Raw genomic sequence first — 20,459 nt, forward strand, 5'->3', positions numbered from 1 at the left:
AGTCTTAGAAATAACTGGGACCTCAAAGACCGTTACATTATGGGCATTCATTTAAATTTATATATTTCTATATTTTAATAGTAGAAATTTTAAAGGAGAAATTTATGCTAATTCATTTAAAATGGTGATAAACCAATGCTTTGGTTTATATTAACCAATTTGGTGTTAATACAAATTACATTTTAATGAAAAATTAACTGTATTTTTCAGAACAAAAACAAAAACTTTAATGAGAATAGATCATTGTTTTACATTTTTGTAAATCTTTTCAATGCCTGGGTTAAGAGATGGTCGCTGAATTCTCATATCTGCTTCTGTATTCATGGGATGCAGTCACATAACCTGTACAGCTTCTGGAAAACTCCACTGAACACTTATGAGAGAATGATTGTGGAGGAGTCAGATGAAACCTTAGTATTATTTTTTAAATAATTTTGACTTCTTGGATACCCTGAAAGAGGGTCCTAGAACCCAGGAGGTCCTCAGACCACACTTTGAGAACTGCTACTTTAAAATATTTGTGCTTGACACACCCGTGCATAATTTTTAATGGCTTCAAGTAGTAATGCAGGTAAAACGGTAGGTCGGATATTAAAAGGAGGCTTGTAAATTGATCATATCTCAGAAAATGGAAATAAGATGAGTATCACTGGAGCAGTATGCCAGTCCAGAGAATCTGATAATCCAGCCAAGTCTTAGTGAAAAACCCAAATCATGAGCAGAAAAAATTCAGTTTCCTCACTTCACCAATCCCTTTGAATCTTTAAAATATAATGTAATCTACACAAAAATATATGCAATAACACATTTTAAAGGAAATACCTATTCTATAAAACACATCTAGTCATTTCTTTTCAGACTTAACATTTCAGATGATTTGAAGGTCAGCTTTTTCAGCACAGACCATGCTACTCAAACAGATTCCAGTGAAATTTTGCCACTAAAAGAATTGAGTTCATCTACACAAAAGCTTGTGCAGGTAAATCTGGATTCATTTGGGAACTTATCAGAAATTTTAAGTATTATTTGCCTGTATGTCCCTTTCCTTGATAATTGAAATGATAAGGAACTTTTAAATATTAGCATCTTTTACAAATTGAATGGATGACAGTAGTTCTTTTTTTAATATATTAATTAAACCAATACTCATAATTTATGTCATGCTTATACATGCTAACTTGTTTGGTGTTTTGTTGCTCTTTTTGGAATTCTTTGAACATTTTCTATTTATGATAGTTTTTAAAAACTATAAGGTATTTTTGGCATGTAGAGGAATAGCAAGAACAACATAATGAGTAACTCTGTTACCCACTATACAGCTTTGTCAAATCTTGACATATTTCCTTTGGATCTTTTTTGATTGTAAAGAAACAGGACATTTCATACACATCAGATATCAAGAGTTATTAAAATCCCTAACCAACAAAACTGTCACTTTTTCACTTAACAATATAACTTGAAAGTCACTGCATATTGGTACAGATCCTCATCTATTTCACAGGTATATCGTGTCACAAAATGTGCATCATTTATTTAGCTGTCCTCCTATTGATGGACAGTTTGGTCCTTTCAAATCTTTTATGAGATTAATAATTCTGTACATACTCCTATGCCAATAAATCTGTGGTGTAAATTCTTAAAAGTGGAATTTCTGAGTCAGAGGATGTATGCATTAGTCATTCTGAAGGATATTGCCAAATGGCCCGGCATAGGGATCATGCCAATTTACACCCGCACTAGTAACTTTTGAGGGTGTCTCTTTTCCTACACACTTCCTAACTGACTGTCTTCTTTTATGCCTTCAGAAAGGTTTTAAAACTTAATTCCTTTGCAGTTAGGTATGTTCAAACGACCAATTTCTGATCACTAGAATTTAGATGGAAATGTTATGTGGCAGCTTTGGGGAAGTCTTCTTTGAAGTCATGGCTCACATGCACTGTCTGCCACTTTACTTTCTCCTCCCTCTCTTCCTCCTGTCTTTCCTTCTGTGCCTAGAACATGGATGCCACCATTTGCACCATAATTTTGAAGCAATATATACAGCAGAATAATAAGATAGAAAGCTTTTAGGTCATTTCCACCACTGACTGCCAATGTCGATTTTGAGTGGCAGAGAAAAAAGCTTATTTTTCATTTATGCTTCTGTTATTTGGATTATTTAGTATAGCTGAGCTAAGTTCTGATACTGTATGCTTAAATCACATTAAGGATATTTCATCTATTTCTATTTAATGATAGGCATTTTTCAGAAAAACATCATGAATGACTGAATTTGAATGCTTTTCATGGGTCTATTGAGTCATCTGGTTTTTTCTCCTTCATCTGATCATGTGGTGAAATTTGATTTTTGAATAGTATAACCAGAGTGAATCCACTGGACCACAATATTTCTTTTTGAATTTCTGCATTATTTGGTGGTATTTTACCAAAGATTATTTGCCATCTATGTTCATAAGCAGCATTGTCTTATAATTTTTGTTTCCGCTTATACTATTGTTAGTATATGTGGGTAAAATTGCAATATTTCCAGAATCTCTTGCCTAGCCTTAGTGCATCTCCATATCAATAGGTGTCCCCAAGGGGTGGAGAGAAGTAGTTCGTCTCCATATCAGTAGATATTTACAAGGGCCAGTGAGGGCATTTCTGGACAGGAGAGGTTGGGTGGGGTCCCTTCTTCTTCTCCAGCCGAGTCACAAAAGACACAGGAGAGCAGGAATGGACGACTGCTTGTAAGAAAGAAATGGGTTTCTCCCACTTTATTTCTCCCTTTGGCTGATTTCAGTTTTAAAGGGATTTTGCCCAGTTCGCTCCCCGGCCGGAGTTACAGTACACCAAGGTGACAGTAACTTCATAAAATGAGTTGAGAAGTGTTCTCTGGTCTATTCTCTGGAATAGTTGGCATGTGGATGAAATTAAATATTTCTTTGATGCTTATTGGAACTTGCATCGAAAATTATCTGTACTTATTTTTACTTCCATTTTTGTTTTGTTATAGATACATTAAGGTTTTCTTAAATCTTCTTGGGTCAGTTTTGATGTTTTATTTTCTACAAAAGTATTTATTTTGCTAAATCTTCAAATTATTGGTGTAATGTTGATCATTGTCTTCTCTTATTATTTTTAAATCTTTATCTGTATCTGTAGTTATATTTCTCTTAAATTTTTAAATTTTTAATATTGTCTACAAACCTCTTTTTTTTCCTTATGAGTCTTGGTAATGTTATCTATTTCATTAATTTTTTTTCCAGAGACCCAACTTTTGGATTTATTAATCCTGTCATATCTTTATTTCCTAGTTCATGGATTTCTTGCCTTTATTAATTTCTTCTATCTTTGGGTTTACTCAGTTTTTCTAATTCCTTGAGTTGGATATTGATATCAATTAGGATGGCATATAACACTGTGTTTAGAAAACACCACTGCATTGGCTTAATCAAATAAGGAGTCTGGAGTTAGTCTGGAGTTAGGGCAGCAGTTCTCTGCTGTCACTTGTGTACCAGGTTCAGTTTATCTTTTCAAACCTCCATTATTAGTGCGTGGATTTTGCTTTTTGTATTGTTCACTTCCAACCTCCATCTGCATTTCATTGAGGAAGGAGGATACCAGAGAAGTAGAGGGGGTAGTGGAGGCTATTTTTGGAAGGCAGAGGCTTTCCCCAGAAAACCCCATCTTATTTATCATTGACTTTGACTGAATCACATGACCCCTTTCACTGCAAGGGGTTCTAGGGAAGTATTTTAGCTAGGCATGTTTCTGCCCCAAGAAAGTCTCTCGGTAAGGAAGAACACGTGTAATGGATACTGGTTTCCTGGCTTTCTGTACATCAGGTAATTTGGATTATATCTGAGATATTGTGGATGTTGTGTTCTGGATTCTGATATATATTCCCCCAAAGACTATTGATGTTTTTGTTTTAGGACACAATGAACTTGTCTGGATTCAAGATGCAAACTACGTCTTTTGGTTGGCAGCCCTAATCTCAGTTTAATTATTTTATCTTCAGTTGGGCCACTTGTTGTCAGCGCCGTGTATGTGTGTTTGAGGAATAAGTCAGTGGTTTGCTCAGAGTTTATACACAGATTTTGTGGTCCCCTTCTTTGTTTCTTTTATTTCGACAACCCACACACAAACACTATCCAGCAACTATGATTGCTCTGTCCTTTCATTATTGAGATCATAAAGGCCATGGATTTCTGTTTGAGGTTTAGCTACTTTGTGAAGCCACTGAACATGGCTGCCACAGGCCAAAAAGGAATCTCAGTCTACATTAGTTCCTTTTTTCAACTTCTGAATCTCCCTCTAGGATCTTCCTGCTTTTGTTTATTCTCCAGTGTCTTCAGGTTGTTGGTTGTGTTTTGTTCCTATTTCATCTGGATTTTTTAGTGATCTATGGGAGCCCTAGATATTGCAGGCGTTCTTTTGACTAAACCAGGATTCCTTCATCTTTCTTCTTCAGAACAAGTTTCTTAAAGGCAAAGTCACCTCTGCTTGCTCCTGGAATTGAAGGAGTTCCTTAGGACTTGCTCTAAAATTAATAAAAAGAAAAAGAAAAAGAAAATTCCCAACATAGCATCCTTATGAATTGAAAATACAGTATGAAGAAAAAAGAGTGTGAGTCAGTCAGAATTCTCTCAAGAGTGAATTACATTCTTTTCCTTAAAGACAGGCAGCTGCCCCCTACTGCCCTTGGCTTGGAGTTCGAGATGTCTTAGCTGTGCATAAAGTTGGAAGTGTTTGACTCAGAGTAGTCATATTCTAAATGCCACTTTGGGGCTATATGTTGAGTGATGGTAGGACTTTCTGATCCCAAAAAAGAGCACAAAAGTCATGGAATTGCCTGAAGTTCCATTCCTTCCAATAATAGGGGAAGATTATCTAATGAATATATTTTAAGTAGACTTTGGGAAACAAGAATACATTTTATTCTGATGATTGCAAAGGATTCTTAGTCAACACACTGGTTATGTATTTAAGACCCTAGCTGGTAAATTCACAACAAATGTTAACTCTCACCCATCTTGAAAACTATACTTTTTGAGGCCTGACAAAGAGTTATTGTCAGGCCAGGTATTTTATCCTCTACGGGAAGAATCTACTAGGACCCTCCTCTCCCTCACCCCATGAGCATATGTTAGTCTAACAGATTCCCTGGAGTTCTCTCGTGCACTGTATGAAAGGCAGGGCAGGCCCCCAACCAGAGACCCAGGTCATATGCCCAGAACCAGGCCATGAGCTGGAATCTAAACAGAGGCCCTTTCTCTCTGCCATAATGTATGTTTTTCCATTTTTAGATTGTTAAGTCTTTTCAGGTGGATTTTGGGTTCCTCAAACAATTGCTTCAGTCGAAGTTTAAGGACTGTCTGAAAGAGGAGTCTTTCAATCTCTTCACTGTTCTTCATGACCGGATCCTAACCATCGAAAAACATTACCAACAGGTAAAAAGTTTTCTCCTTTGTTTTGTATGTGGATTGATCCTGGGCTTAGATGTACAAATACTGCAGTTTGCAGTTTTGAATTTGGCAACTTACGAGGGCAATTTAATTTGCATGTGTTGTGTCTCATATAATAGCTAACACACAGAGCTTTACTCTGTGTTTGGGACCTCAGTAAGTACTCTGTTGCTGAGCTCATCTAAGCCTCACACAGACTCATGAAGTGGGTACAGTTATTATCCTTCTTTCCCAGACAGGAAACCAAGGCACAGAAAGGGTAATTAATTTCCTCGAGGTCACCAGTTTAAAAAAACAGCAGAGTGTATGCTCCAGGCCAGACAGTTTGATGCTTGAGATCTGGTTCTTACCTACAATTTTATGTAATCTTATTTGTGCTTTAATAGCTCTATAGGAGCCAAAGACATGAAAACTTGGTGGCTTTGAGGGATGTCCTAAAATCTGTGGTTTCATCAGCCTAGGTCTGATTATTAAGAACAGACAACACTGCTATCTCTTGGCTATAAAAAAAAGAAGAATAACATCTTTTGTTGACCACACCATTCTAAGCCTTTTAAATGCATTTCCTAGTTAAGTCCCTCAACAATCCTAAAATGGAAATCCTATTATCCCTGATTTACACATAAGGAAATGAGTTAAATAACTTGGTTAAGTTCATATAAAAAGTATAGAATAATACTGAGATCTACTTCTGTCTGACTCTAAAGCCTATTCGTTGTTTATGCTCCATGCTGGAATCAGAATTGATATAAGAATCAAGATGTTATTTTTTTTAGTGTACTGTCTTCATTGTTATCCTAAACAGATGTGACCAAGTGATTTGATTCATCTGAAAATGACTAGTTTATGGATAATGACTCTCAATTCCTTTTCATGAGCATATCACATTCAGAAAATATAAGGACCAGAAGACAATAAGAATTACAAATAGATTTTACTACTTTTTAAATTATTATTTCTTATTATAGTTATATACAATGTTATATTGGTTTCAGGTGTATAACATTCAACAATTAAAAACATTACAAAATGCTCACTACAATAAGTGTAATTACCAACTAGATTTTACCACTATTAGCAGTCATAGGAAGATGCTCAAAAGACTTTGATATGTATGGTGAAATAGAATGCTCAAGTTATTTGTATTATTTTATCCATGTGAGCTGTCCATTGCTTTTGGTTAAATATAAGCAAAATTAAATGTGCTATAATAGCTCTAGTGTAGGAGAAATTATTATAAATGGAAATTTTCACAAGATTGTGATCATTTGAATGAAGGTTGTATACTGAGTCCCTCCCTCGTAGATGCAAGAATCCTATTTGGAAATACTATGGTGCTCACTGTCTTTTCTTTCGGTTTACAGAATGAGGATAACTTAAGAAAATGCTACAATCAGCAGTTGGCCGATGCCATAGCTGTTATCAAAGGAATATACAAGGTGGGTTTTCAGTGTTGCCACGGGCCAAGGCCAACTGTGTTCTGGGCATGCGCGGAGTGGGTCTCACCATGGGTTCTCAGTCTGTGTTTTTAGCTTTGAAGATGTATTTCCTCAGTTTTCAGGTCACTGAAAAGGGATCAGGCCTAAGAATGTTCATTCTCACATTAAATTTACCAAAATGACACCTTATGGTCATTTTGACACCTTATGGTCAGATAGAACTTTGCAGACACTGGAAAATTCCAATCTGGTATCCAGAACACCTGAGCAAGTGACAAAGTAATCCAGTTTCATTGGTGAGCACATAGTTGGATAGATAGAAGATCGGATAGACTCAAGAGAGAGTTTGTCAGGTCTGTAGTGCCTGTAAAACTCAGAAGAGATTTTTTTTCCCTTCCCTGTTCTTAAAGCCAAGTTTCCAGAAAGGAAGCAATTTCACTTTTAGTGGGGTGGGAGGCAGTACAGGGTTCCAGGTGGTTACTTCTAGTTTGTTCTTACGCTAAAAGGGTGGCTCTTTGGTGTCTCAACCTTAATGGAGTGGTTTTCTATTATTTAGAATCTCCACTTTGTAGGGCCCTGGGTGATTTCTGTTCTCTGTGCCCTGTAAAGAGGTATAAACTGAAGTTCAGATTTACCTGTTTTCACAAAGCCCTGGAGTGAAGGCCAGCTTCAGTGTTGCAGCATTATCTCTGGATTTCTGCATTCACTTAATTTTGGCCTAAGTATTCCTCACTTTGTCAGCTTATAAAAACACTTCCTTGTCTTACTCAGAATTTTGTTGTTTATAGTGGGAGAGTAAGTCAGGCTTCCATGATTTTTTTGAACATGCTTTCATAATCCTTTTTGTCTCCAATGATTTCTGGCGTACTGATGCTCAAAAAGTATGGCAGAATAAGTGGCTGTTACTCTTTATACATACCTTTTGTACTTCTAGAAGTAGAAAGCCCTGAAACAATTAAATGCTTTACATTCTAAAGTATTTCATAAACATGTACTGGTTAAATGTGCTTAGCCAGCTGTACATTAATTGGTTAGTTGGTTTATCTAATTAAATAATTGTTTTGATGATATAAAACAATTATTTGAATCTTCGCTTTGGCTTCTTGGGATAGCTTTGATCCATGACCTCAGACTGCCTTGCTAATCCTGGCCACCCAGTTTGTTAAGACCTAGTCATAAGTAAGAACAGAAGGTCGTTGAAAAAACAACCAAAGTGAGTGCTTTTGGTTCAGAGGTTACTTTTGATTATGTGTAAATGACTCTCTGCTGCCCTCTTCAGACCAGTTAAGGATGCAGATGAATACTTTTAGCTATGGAGCAAGTTTTTATATCTGCTTAACTTTTAAAACAATTTCTTGTGTGATATTAGTACCTCATTTGTAGGTAAGAGAAAATATTTTTCTAAAACTTACACCTTATTTATCTATTATCTTACATAGCTATCAGCTCAGATTCAGATAAGAAAACAAACTACTCTAGGTATTTCAACAGGGATTTTGCTTATAAAAACCCTTGGAAGAGTCAGGGAGACTGTCACCACCTTTCAAATTAATGAGCAATTTTTCCAACATCATTATTGAATGACTTTCCCTTTTCCACTAATCTGTGATGTTTCCTCATGTTAAAAGATAAACTGAGGCATATTAAAAACTTTAAGAGTTTATTTGAGCACAAATCGATTTGAATCAGTCAGTGCCAAGGCAGAAGTGGTTAGGAGGGCTCCAATGACAGGAGCTGGGGGGAAACTTACACAGAGAACAGATGGAAGCAAAGCAAGGCCACTATTTGATTGGCCACAGCTTACGTGTTTGCCTTATTTGGGAAAGCCTCATTGTCTGTTTGTGATCCATTGTCCCTAGGTTTTGACTTCTTAATCTCAAGGCATTTACAAGTTTGAATTTGCTTGCAGAGGCCAGTAAGGCATCAGAACCACCTTGAGGTCTAATGGTCTCCTTATTTAATTAATTAAACACTCATATCAAAAATAAGTTTATTTCAAGGCTATCTGTGCTATTTTGTGGCTCTAAGTCAAAATTATCTCTGCAGTGTTGTGACTCTCCATTGCCTTTTTTTATTTAATATATTTAGTATTATTATATAACTGGTAAATGTAAGTCTTTTTTCATTATTTCTTTGTTTTCTCAAAAATTGCTTTTTACTTTACTTGTTTATTTGCTTCCAAATAAACTTGAAAAAATTTTGCTTAGTGTTACTCTAAAAAGTCCTCCCCTGGCATTTTTATTAAAATTGAACTGGTTGGAAAATTATTCCTGAATTCTGAAAGAAAAATGTATCATGTATAATATTCAGTCTTTTTATCCAAGGATATTTCTGGGTTCACGTATGTCTTATATATATATCAATAAAGTTTTATAATTTTGTATAGGCTGTACTTTTTCATACAACTAAGTTTTTTGTTAGTATTATATTTTATGTCTTTAGGAAAATGAAATCTCTTTTGTCATTGGTTAAGAGTCTATTTTGGTATATATAGAAACTGTTGAATTTTTTTAGCAGTTTTATTGAGACAATTCACATGTCATAAAATTCACCCGTTTGAAGTACATAGTTCAGTGGTTTACAGACTATTTACAGAGTTGTGTAACCATCACCATAACCTAATTTTAGAACATTTTCATCATCCTGAAAAGAAAGATTGTACCACTAGTAGTCACTCCCCATTTTTCCTTTCTCCTTTTTCCTCCCCCACTCCAAACCTCTGGCAACAGCTAATCTACTTCCTTCCTAACTTCATTTGTGTTTTCTAAGTATATTCACAGTAACTGAAAATGACCATATTCATGTCTTAATTTCTCAATGGTATATCTATCTCTCTGTTACACTGGACAAAAGTTGTGGAATAATATTAAATAATAATCAAGATAGTGATCATTCTTTCATTATTACTACATCTGAGACTCTCAGCAGTAATTCTCTGCTAAGTATAATAATGGCTTTTTGTTTGGAATAGTTTATTGAATCTATCCTTGGTGGAGCAGATGGATGGAAAGAGTGTCAGACCAGTTAGTCCTTTGAGCTGGGCTAAAGTAAAATGTAATTAACCTATAATCTTTGTTCATAGGGCAAGAAAGTTAATATAGACTATATGTCTGGGGGAAACGGCCAAAATTGCACCAGAAAAGTAGGTCAAAAAAGGGTTAATGAAGCCAGAGAGAAGTAAAGTGGATGTTAGGTGTACACAAGCCAAATGGGGAACAGGGAACCAGAGAAGATTAAGAAAATTCAGGCTAGAATGGATGAAACAGAGAGGACCTAACTCCTAAGGCTGGGTTGTTATATATTCACAGCACAGAGATGCCTCGATTAATCAGGTCCCTTTACAGAGGCCCAGGTGAGAGAGATCCTGCCCCTCATCCCTGAGTGGGGAGGGACTGGTTGTTGCCTTGCCTTGTCAAGTGCAAGAGTACATAGTCTAAGGAGGGAGTAGAAATGGGGTGGGGCACAGTCCTTTGGCACTAATGCACCAGGAAAGTCAATAAACCAGCTTCATGTTCCATCTGATAGATGTAGTTTCTGGGAGAGAAGAGAATCCTGTGAATTTTGTAAAACTGAAGAGTATGAATTAGCTTAAGACATGGTAGTTTGCAGAGAAGCAGCACAGTGAAGTTCAGGTGAAGGCTAACAGCCTGGTGGAAGTGATCCTCAGTTCAGACCCTTTGATGTGGAAGATCACTTGATTTTGCTTTTCGATTTGGAATATGCTTACTTCCTGTGCCTTACTAGAATGCTTTTTTAGATCATGGTCTCCCATCTCTTAAAGAGGATTTTAGAGAGATGTGGTAGCTGTATTCTACTCTCCATGTACACTGGATGTTGAGGATTTTCTTATACATCAGGTAATTTGTGACTAGCCCAGAATTGTGCCTGGTAGGTCTTATAAATATTTACAGAATGAATGCTCATGTGTTCTTGCAGGGCTCTTCATATACAAGAGATCCTTTTGGGTGATGTAGTAAGGGAGGAAAACATTTCCCATTGTTCAAAAGTATTAGGGGCACCCACACCCCCAGAGTGCTCAAAATATAACCATCAGAATTTCATTCCCTCAAATCAAAACAACTTATTTACCAACTGAAGGCTAATGAATGAAGTTATTACCTTCTTATGGGGGGTTTTTTTTACAGTGATAAAAATCTGGGATAGACAGAAGACCCTTAGGGAACTGACTGTTAGGGGAAGTTTGGAGAAGAGGGGGATGGAGAGATGTCTAAATTGAGAAAAGGACACAGATGTGTAGAGAGAGTGCTGGATGAGCTGTGCCTCCACTATCTGGCATAGAACTGATCTGCTTGGACCTAACATTGCCTACGGCTCCAGTTATTCCTTCGTCTTAGGTGGTGTTGGTGGTGGAGCATTAGTTGCAGAAACATGAATGGCATTGCTGGGGGAAACACCGTCCTTTTCCTAAGGCAGATAATTAATGATGGTGAAAGCAGTTACCACCCAGTGAATATCTCCTATGGCCCAGGCACTGTGATAAATGCTTCCTTGCAACAACATGTTTACTGTTTTTCTACAGAAAGACAGAAAGGTTAAATTCAAATGAATTACAGAAAAATCACATACTTTTATATCTAAGTTTTTATCCCAGTACTTCCCTTTTTGATGTGACTATAATTGCCACCCAAAAGGAAAGGTGAATGGAACAAACTCTTCTGCATGTTCTCACTTCGATATTTGGAGAAAAAGCTGATATTTGCAACTTATCCTCTCTGGCCTTGCCACTAACTCTTTAACTTGTCCTAATTCCAGACCCCTCAGCATCCTGCTCACCCTCTTAAATGTCCTCTAGTTTGTTAGCACCTTAATAACTTGTGGGGTAACTAGAACTTGAAGGGAGAGGGTCAAGATGGCAGAGTAGCCTGAAGGCAAGACAGAGACCTCCTCCCATACACACACCAAGCAAGCAACTACAGCAAATACAACTCAATCTAAAAGTGAACTGAAGACTGCAGAACACACCGTCTATACCTGGGGAAGAAGAGAAGACCACACAGAAAAGGGTAAAGTGGCAGAGCCGTGATTAAGTGGGACTCAAGCCCTTCCCCCATCCCAGCCCTCAGGCAGGAGGAAGAGGAACTGAGCAGGGAGGGGATAGGTGCCCAGGTATTCTTCATACCTGGCCCTGGAGATCTGCTCTGGGAACACAGGCCACATTGCATTGGGTTCTGGTGATTAATGGGACTGTACACCAGGGACAGTTGGAACACTTTGGGAGGCTGAGGACAGGCACACTCCACTGGTCCTACTGAGACCCATCATAGAAGCGGCAGTTCGGAAGACTTGCTAGCAGTGGGAGGGGTGCCAGAAGAGTGAGGGTTGGACAGAGCTATCTCTGCAGGAGAAAGGGCAGGTGGATGATACCTCCCCAGCCCTCCCTTGGCCTAACAGGTTGGGAGCTCTTGGGACCCCCAGGTGCTCCATCTGCTTTCCTGGTAGCTCAGCCCTGAGTCACTTACTTGTACACTGCTGACATGCCAGCCCACCTGGCTCAGCAGCATCAGACTTTGCTGCCTGGCCATCAGAGGAAGACCCTCTCTGCTTTCACAGCCCTGTTTCAGCCCAAATGGGGAAGTGCCTGCAGGAGCCAGCACTAGGAACTCCTTCCTCCCCATGGGCTGGTTGCTGCACCCCTTACTTCTGCTAGGGATCACTGCACAACTCCCTGCAGCAGCTGGGCTGGTTGCTGCACACCTTACTTCTGCTAGAAATCACTGCACAACTCCCTGCAGCAGCGGTGCACCACCACAGTGCAACTAGCTGCCTCACTGCAGACACAGCCCCCCACCGTGCTACTCACTGCCTCTGTGCATCTGTACAACCTTCCAGTGTCTGACTTGCTGCCACTGCTGAGTACCCACACACTCCACAACTGGGAGACTTGCCAAGAACCTGTGCACCCTGCCATTGTGCAACTTGCTAGTGTGACTGCTCCGCCCAGCTCACTAACCCAGCAGCTCCACCATCACTGCGGGGCAGGCAGAGGACAGTTCTGCCCCAGAAGATCCCAGCAGAAGTGCCACTGCTCTTATCACAAAGGCCTGGCTGAGGCAAACTACTGGGCTCAGCAGACTGAGGTAAACCACAGACAGAAAGGTGACCCTGCCTATTACCCACCAACAGCATCTGGGGCTCCACAGCAAAGGAGAACCAGGCACTGAAGAGCAAAGAGTCATGAGCTTTTGGGTACCATAGGATGCCTTCATAAAGCCATTACTCTCTAGAACAGGAAGCAGCAGACCCAGCTAATACAAAGGAAGAAACATAGACAGCCTAACAAAATGAGGAGGCAGAGAAATATGTTCCAAACAAAACTACAGGATAAGACAACAGAAAGAGGGCTAAATGAACCAAGAGATCACCAACCTTCTTGATAAAGATTTCAAAGTAAAAGTCATAAATATGCTCACTGATCTGCAGAGATGTATTAATGATCTCAGGGAGGACTTCAACAAAGAGATACAAGAGCTGAAGAATACAATAACTGTAATGAAACATACAGTGGAGGGAATGAATAATAGATTGCTGCAAGTAAAGGAAACAATCAATGAGATGGAAATTAGAGCAGGGACACAACAAAGCTGAAGAACAGAGAGAAAAAAAGGATCTCTAGGAATTAAAGAGTGATAAGAGCTGTGTGACCAATCCAAACAAAACAGTATTCACATAATAGGGGTGCCAGAAGGAGAAGAGAGAGACAACAGGACAGAAAGTCTCTTTGAGGAAATAATAGTTGAAAACTTCCCCCATCTAGGGAAGGAAATAGACACTCAGGTCATGGAAGCACAGAGAGCCCCTAACAAAAGGAACCCCAGGAAGACAACACCAAGACATATAATAATTAAAATGACAAAGAATAAAGATAAGGAGAGAGTATTTAAAGCAGCCAGAGAGAGAAAAAAGATACTTATAAGGGAAACCTCATCAGCCTATCAACAGAATTCTCAGCAGAAACTTTACAGGCAATAGCATGAAATGCTTAATGTACTGAAACAGAAAGACCTTCAAGAATTCTCTACCCAGCAAGATTATCATTTACATTTGAAGCAGGGATTAAACAATTTCAGATAAATGAAGGCTCAAGGAATTTATAACAACTAAACCAGCATTACAGGATATGTTAAAGTAACTGTGGTAGATGGAAATGATCCTAAGGCTAAATAGTTTTCACCAGTGAAAATTAAACCTACAGTAAAGGTAGTAGACAAATTAATTACCAAGAAAGTACAAAATTAAAACAAAAGTACCAAAACCAACTATACACAAAATCAATCAAGAGATACACAAAAACAGCAGATTAGCATATCTATACATAAAGTGTGGGTAAGGAAGAATAAAAAAAGTACTTTTAGATTGTGTTTGAAATAAAGCAATCAGCAACGTAATACACACTGTTATAGAGTCAAAAAACTATCCTTGATAGCTTTGGTAACCACAAACCTAAAGCCTATAATAGACACAAAAAATTAAAAAAGAGAAATCCAACCACAACACTAAAGAAAACCATCAAATAACAAGAGAAGAATATAGGAGGGGAATAAAAGAACAGAGAGGAGCTATAAAAACAAACAAAACAATTAGTAAAATGGCAATAAATACATTCCTATCAATAATTACCTTAAATGTAAATGGTTAATGCACCAATCAAAAGACATAAAGTGGCAGAATGGATAAAGAAACAAGACCCATCTATATGCTGCCTACAGGAGACTCATTTCAGATGCAAATGCATACACAGACTAAAAGTGAAGAGATTGAGGAAGATATTTCATGCAAACAACAGGGAGAAAAAAGCAGGAATGGCAGTACTTCTATCAGAAAAAATAGAGTTCAAAACAAAGATAATAACAAGAGACAAAGAAGGACATTACATAATGATAGAGGCATTAGTCCAACAGGAGGATATACCCATTAAAATTTCTATGCATCCAACATAGGAGCACCTAAATATGTAAAACAAATACAAACAGAATTAAAGGGGGAAATAGACTGCAACACATTCATTTTAGGAGACTTTAACACACCACTCACATCAATAGATCAACCAGACAGAAAATAAATAAGGAAACAGAGGCACTGAACAATACATTAGACTAGAAGGACTTAACAGATAGCTACAGAACACTCAGCCCAGAAGCAGCAGGATACACATTTTGCTTAAGTGGACATGGAACATTCTCCAGAGGAGATCACATAACTAGGCCACAAAAAGAACCTCAAGAAATTTTAAAAGCCTGAAATGGTGTCAAGCAACTTCTCAGACCACAATGGTATGAAACTAGAAATAAATAACACAAAATTCATAAAGAAAACAAAAAAGCCTACAAAACACATGGAGGCTAAACAACATGCTTCTAAATAGTCAATGGATCAATGACCAAATTAAACAGATTATCAAGCAATACATGTAAATAAATGGAAACAAACATACAATAATCCAATATTTGTGGGATGTCACAAAGGCCATTCTAAGAGGGAAGTAAATAGCAATACAGGCCTACCTCAAGAAACAAGAACAATCCCCAAATAAACAGTCCAAAAATCACAATTAAGAAACTAGAAAAAGAAGAACAAATGAAACCCAAAGTCAGCAGAGGGAGGGATATAATAAAAATCAGAGCAGAAATAAATAATATAGAGAAGAATAAAACAATAGAAAAAAATTAATGAAACTAAGAAATGGTTCTTTGAGAAAATAAACAAAATAGATAAACTATTATAAAGAAAAAAAAAGTTTGCAAATAAACAAAATCAGAAAAGAAGGAATAGTCACAATGGATACCACAAAAATACAAAGAATTATTACAGAATACTATGAAAAATTATATGCCAATGAACTGGACAACCTACAAAAAATGAACAAATTCCTAGAAAAATACAAGCCCCCAAGACTGACCCAGGAAGAAACAGAAAATCTCAACAGACCAATTACCAGCAACCAGATTGAATTGGTAATCAAAAAACTCCCAAAAAACAAAAGTCCAGGACCAGATGGCTTCACAGCTTAATTCTACCAAACATTTAAAGAAGAGCTAATGCCCATCCTTCTTAAAGTATTCCAAAAAGTAAAAGAGGAAGGAATACTTCAAACTCATTCTATGAGGTGAGCATCACTTTAATACCAAAACTAGACAAGACACCACAAAAAAGAAAATTACAGGCCAATGTGCCTGATGAACAGAACATAGTTAAAAAAATCCTCAACAAAATATTAGCAAATGAAATTCAAAAATACATCAAAAGGATCATCTATCATGACCAAGTGGGATTTATTTAGGGATGTAAGGTTAGTATGACATTCATAAATCAATGAACATCATACACCACACTAACAAAAAGAAGGGTAGAAACCACATGATCATCCAATAAATGCTGAAAAAGCATTTGACAAAGAAGTTCAGCATCCATTCATGATAAAAACTCTCAAAAAAATGGGTATAGAGAGTATGTACCTGAGCATAATAATGGCCATATATGACAAGCCCATAGCTAACATAATACTTAATGGTGAAAAGCTGAACATTTTTCCTCTAAGATCAGAAACATGGATGTTCACTCTCACTACTTTCATTCAACATAGTACTGGAGGTCCTAGCCACAGCAATCAGAAACCACAAAGAGATAAAAAGACATCCATATTGGAAAGGAAGAAGTTAAACTGTCATTATTTGCAGATGACACAATGTACATAGAAATCTTAAAGATTCCACCAAAAAACTATTAGAGCTAATAACTGAATTAAGCAAGTTGCAGGATACAAGTTAATACACAGAAATCTGTTGTGTTCCTATATGCTAACAATGAACTAGCAGAAAGAGAAATCAGGAAAATAATTCCATTTACAATTTAATCAAAAAGAATGAAACACCTAGGAATAAACCTAACCAAGAAAGTGAAACACCTATTCTCTGGAAACTATAAGACACTCTTGAAAGAAATTAAAGAAGACACAAATAAGTGGAAATCTATCCCATGCTCATGGATAGGAAGAATTAATATTGTCAAAATGACCATCCTGCCCAAAGCAATTTACAGATACCTTTAAAAATTCCAATAGAATTTTTCAATGAACTAGAACATATAGTTCTAAAATTCACATGGAACCACAAAAGACCCCAATTAGCCAAACCAATCCTGAGAAATAACAAAGATGAGGGTATTACACTCCTTGATTTCACTCTATATGACAAAGCTACAGTAATCAAAACAATGTGGTACTGACACAAGAGTAGACCCATAAATCAGTGGAACAGAATAGAGAGTCCAGATATAAACCCACACATATATGGTCAATTAATATATGATAAGGGAGCCATGAATATACAATCAGGAAAAGATAGCCTCTTCAACAACTTGTTGGGAAAACTGGACAGATACATCTAAGAGAATAAAATTAGATTACTGCCTAACTTCAGAGAGAAAAGTAAACTCAAAATCAATCAAAGCCCTGAATGTGAGACATGAAACCATAAAACTCTTAGAAGAAAACATAGGCAAAAATCTCTTGAGAATAAGTATGAGCAGTTTTTTCCTGGACACATCTCCTTGGGCAAGAGAAACAAAATAAAAAATGAACAAGTGTATGGAGGTTCCTCAAAAAAACAAAAATAGAAATACCATTTGACCCAGGAATTTCACTCCTAGGAATTTACCCTAAGAATACAGGAGCCCAGTTTGAAAAAGACATATGCACACACATACCCCCGTTATGTTTATTGCAGCACTATTTACAATAGCTAAGAAATGGGAGCAACCTAAGTGTCCATCAGTAGATGAATGGATAAAGAAAAAGTGGTACCTATACGCCATGGAATATTATTTAGCCATAAGAAGAAAACAAATCCTACCGTTTGCAAAAACATGGATGGAGCTAGAGGGTATTATGCTCAGTGAAATAAGCCAGGCAGAGAAAGACAAATATCAAATGCTTTTGCTCCTCTGTGGAGTATAAGAACAAAGAAAAAACTGAAGGAATGAAACAGCAGCAGAATCACAGAACCCAAGAATGGACTAACAATTACCAAAGGGACAGGGACTGGGGTGGATGGGTGGGAATGGAAGGATAAGGGGATTAAAGGGCATTATGATTAGCACACATAATGTTGGGGGGGGGCACAGGGAAGGCAGTACAACACAGAGAAGACAAGTAGTGATTTTATAGCATCTTACTACACTGATGGATAGTGACTGTAATGCGGTATTTGGTGGGGACTTGATAATAGGGGGAGTCTAGTAACCATAATGTTGCTCATATAATTGTACATTAATGATACCAAAAAAAAAATGAACAAGTGCACTACATCAACTTAAAAAGCTTCTGTTCAGCAAAAGACACCATCAGCAGAACAAAAACTCAATCTACACTATGGGAGAATATATTCATAAATAATTTATCCAGTGAGAAATTAACATCCAAAATATATAAAGAGCTCGTATGCCTCAATGCCAAAAAAACAAATCACCCAACTGAAAAATGGGTGGAGAGCCTGAACAGACATTTTTCCAAACAAGAAATACAGATGGCCTACAGTCACATGAAAAGATGCTCCACATTGCTAATCATGAGGGACATACAAATCAAAACCACAATGAGATATCACGTCACACCAGTTAGAATGGCCACTATCCAAAAGACAAGAAATAACAAGTGTTGATGAGGATGTGGAGAAAAGGGAACCCTCCTACATTGTTGGTGGGAATGTCAGTTAGTGCAGCCACTGTGAAAAGCAGTAATGGAGGTTCCTCGAAAAACTAAAAATAGAAATAACATTCCACCCAGCAATTCCACTTTTAGGAATTTACCTGAAGAAAATAAAATCCTTGATTCAAAAAAATATATGCACGCCTATGTTTATTGCAGCACTATTTACAATAGCCAAGATATGGAAGCAACCTAAGTAAGTGTCCATCAGTAGATGAATGGGTAAAGAAGAGGTAGTACATAGACATAATGGAATATTATTCAGCCATTAAAAAAATAAAAATCCTTCCATTTGCAGCAACATGGATGCATCTAGAGGCTATTATGCTCAGTGAGATAAGCCAAACAGAGAAAGACAAATGCCATATAATTTCACTTATTTGTGGAATATAAATACAAAGCAAAATAGGATGAACAAAACAGCAATAGACTCAGACACCGAGAAGGGACTGGCGGTGGTGATGGGGGAGGGGCTGGGTGAGTGGGTAGGGGAAGGCAGTTAAAGGGGCACAAAAATCTCAATTATAAGTTGGTTATGGGGATGGTAGTACAGCATGGCGAATATAGCCAGTGATTCTATAACATCTTCCTATGTTGACAGATAGTAGCTGTATTAGTGGGGGTGAAGATTTAATGTGGATAACTGTTGAACCACTGTGTTGTATATTTGAAACTAATATAAGATTGTATATCAGTAATAAATAAATAAATAATTAAAATTAATCATGGGGATGAAAGTACAGCACAGAGAATATAGCCTATAATATTGTAATAACTTTGTATGTTGACAGATGTCAACTACACGTACTGTGGTGAGCATCTCATAATGTATATAGTTGTCAAAGCACTCTGTTGTACACTTGAAACCATTCAATATTGTATATCAATTTATTTTGATGAAAAAATAAAATACACTGTTACTTATATTTTTTGAATAGGTAACAGAACTACTAGGAGTGTCTCCCTGGGGACTCTGAGGAAACTCAAAGCCCTAGCAATGGAAAGAAAAGTTACCACTACTTACTTTAGTACAAGCAGTGGCCCAAAGCTGGCCTCTGGCTGTGTATTTTTTATATTTATTTTTCATAAAATAGAAACAGTGCTACTGCTACTAACATTTATTTTAATAAATTCAGGATTTGTAGATTTTTTTTCAGTTTTACTGAGATACAGTAGACATATAGCTCAGTATAAGTGAAAGGTGTATCACATAATGACTTGATTTACATATATTGTGAAATGATTACCGCAATAAATTTAGTTAGCATCCATCTCCTCATAGTCACAAAAAAATTAATTATTTTTTATTTGTGATTAGAACTTCTGGGATCTACTCCCTCAGCAACTTTCAAACATCCATCTAGCAATGTTACCTGTAGTCACCGTGCTATATGTTACTTCCCTGATACTTATTTATCTTATAACTGGAAGTTTATACCTTTTGGCCACCTTCTTCCAATTCCTACGCCCATACCTTCTGTCCCTACCATCTGATAACTCATAGACATTTTTAAGTAGTGAACTAAATGTATACTATCTCAAATACAAATTTTATGAACATATATAAAACAAATAAAAACAAAATTGCATATAAATGTAAACAAATATATATGCATACAAATAAAAACTACTAGCAGATAAAATAAGTATTGCTCAGAAAATAACAAACCATACAAGACAGAAGAAAATGTAATTGTGAAAACATGATTATTTCATCTGATCTTTTAAAAAAACAAGCAATTTTATAGGGTAGGCTATACATGTGTGGGGGCAGAGGGCATATGGGAACTCTCTGTACCTTCCTCTCAATTTTATTATAAACGTAAAAATGCTCTAAAAAAAACTCAT

The 20,459-nt window shown here is 37.0% G+C and overlaps 1 protein-coding gene across 1 annotated transcript in view; it reads left to right on the top strand.

Annotated features, from left to right (window-relative positions):
• Positions 1–565: 565 nt before the first annotated feature.
• The window catches only part of C2H10orf67 (chromosome 2 C10orf67 homolog), an 84,685-nt gene continuing 64,791 nt past the window's right edge, over positions 566–20,459 (top strand). Inside the window, 5 exon segments of the mRNA XM_073220180.1 lie at positions 566–579; positions 859–979; positions 5,292–5,435; positions 6,815–6,889; positions 20,349–20,360. Coding sequence (XP_073076281.1) covers positions 566–579; positions 859–979; positions 5,292–5,435; positions 6,815–6,889; positions 20,349–20,360 — 366 coding nt within the window.

This window comes from Manis javanica, chromosome 2 (genome assembly GCF_040802235.1).
Source record: "Manis javanica isolate MJ-LG chromosome 2, MJ_LKY, whole genome shotgun sequence".
NCBI classification, from domain to species: Eukaryota; Metazoa; Chordata; class Mammalia; order Pholidota; family Manidae; genus Manis; species Manis javanica.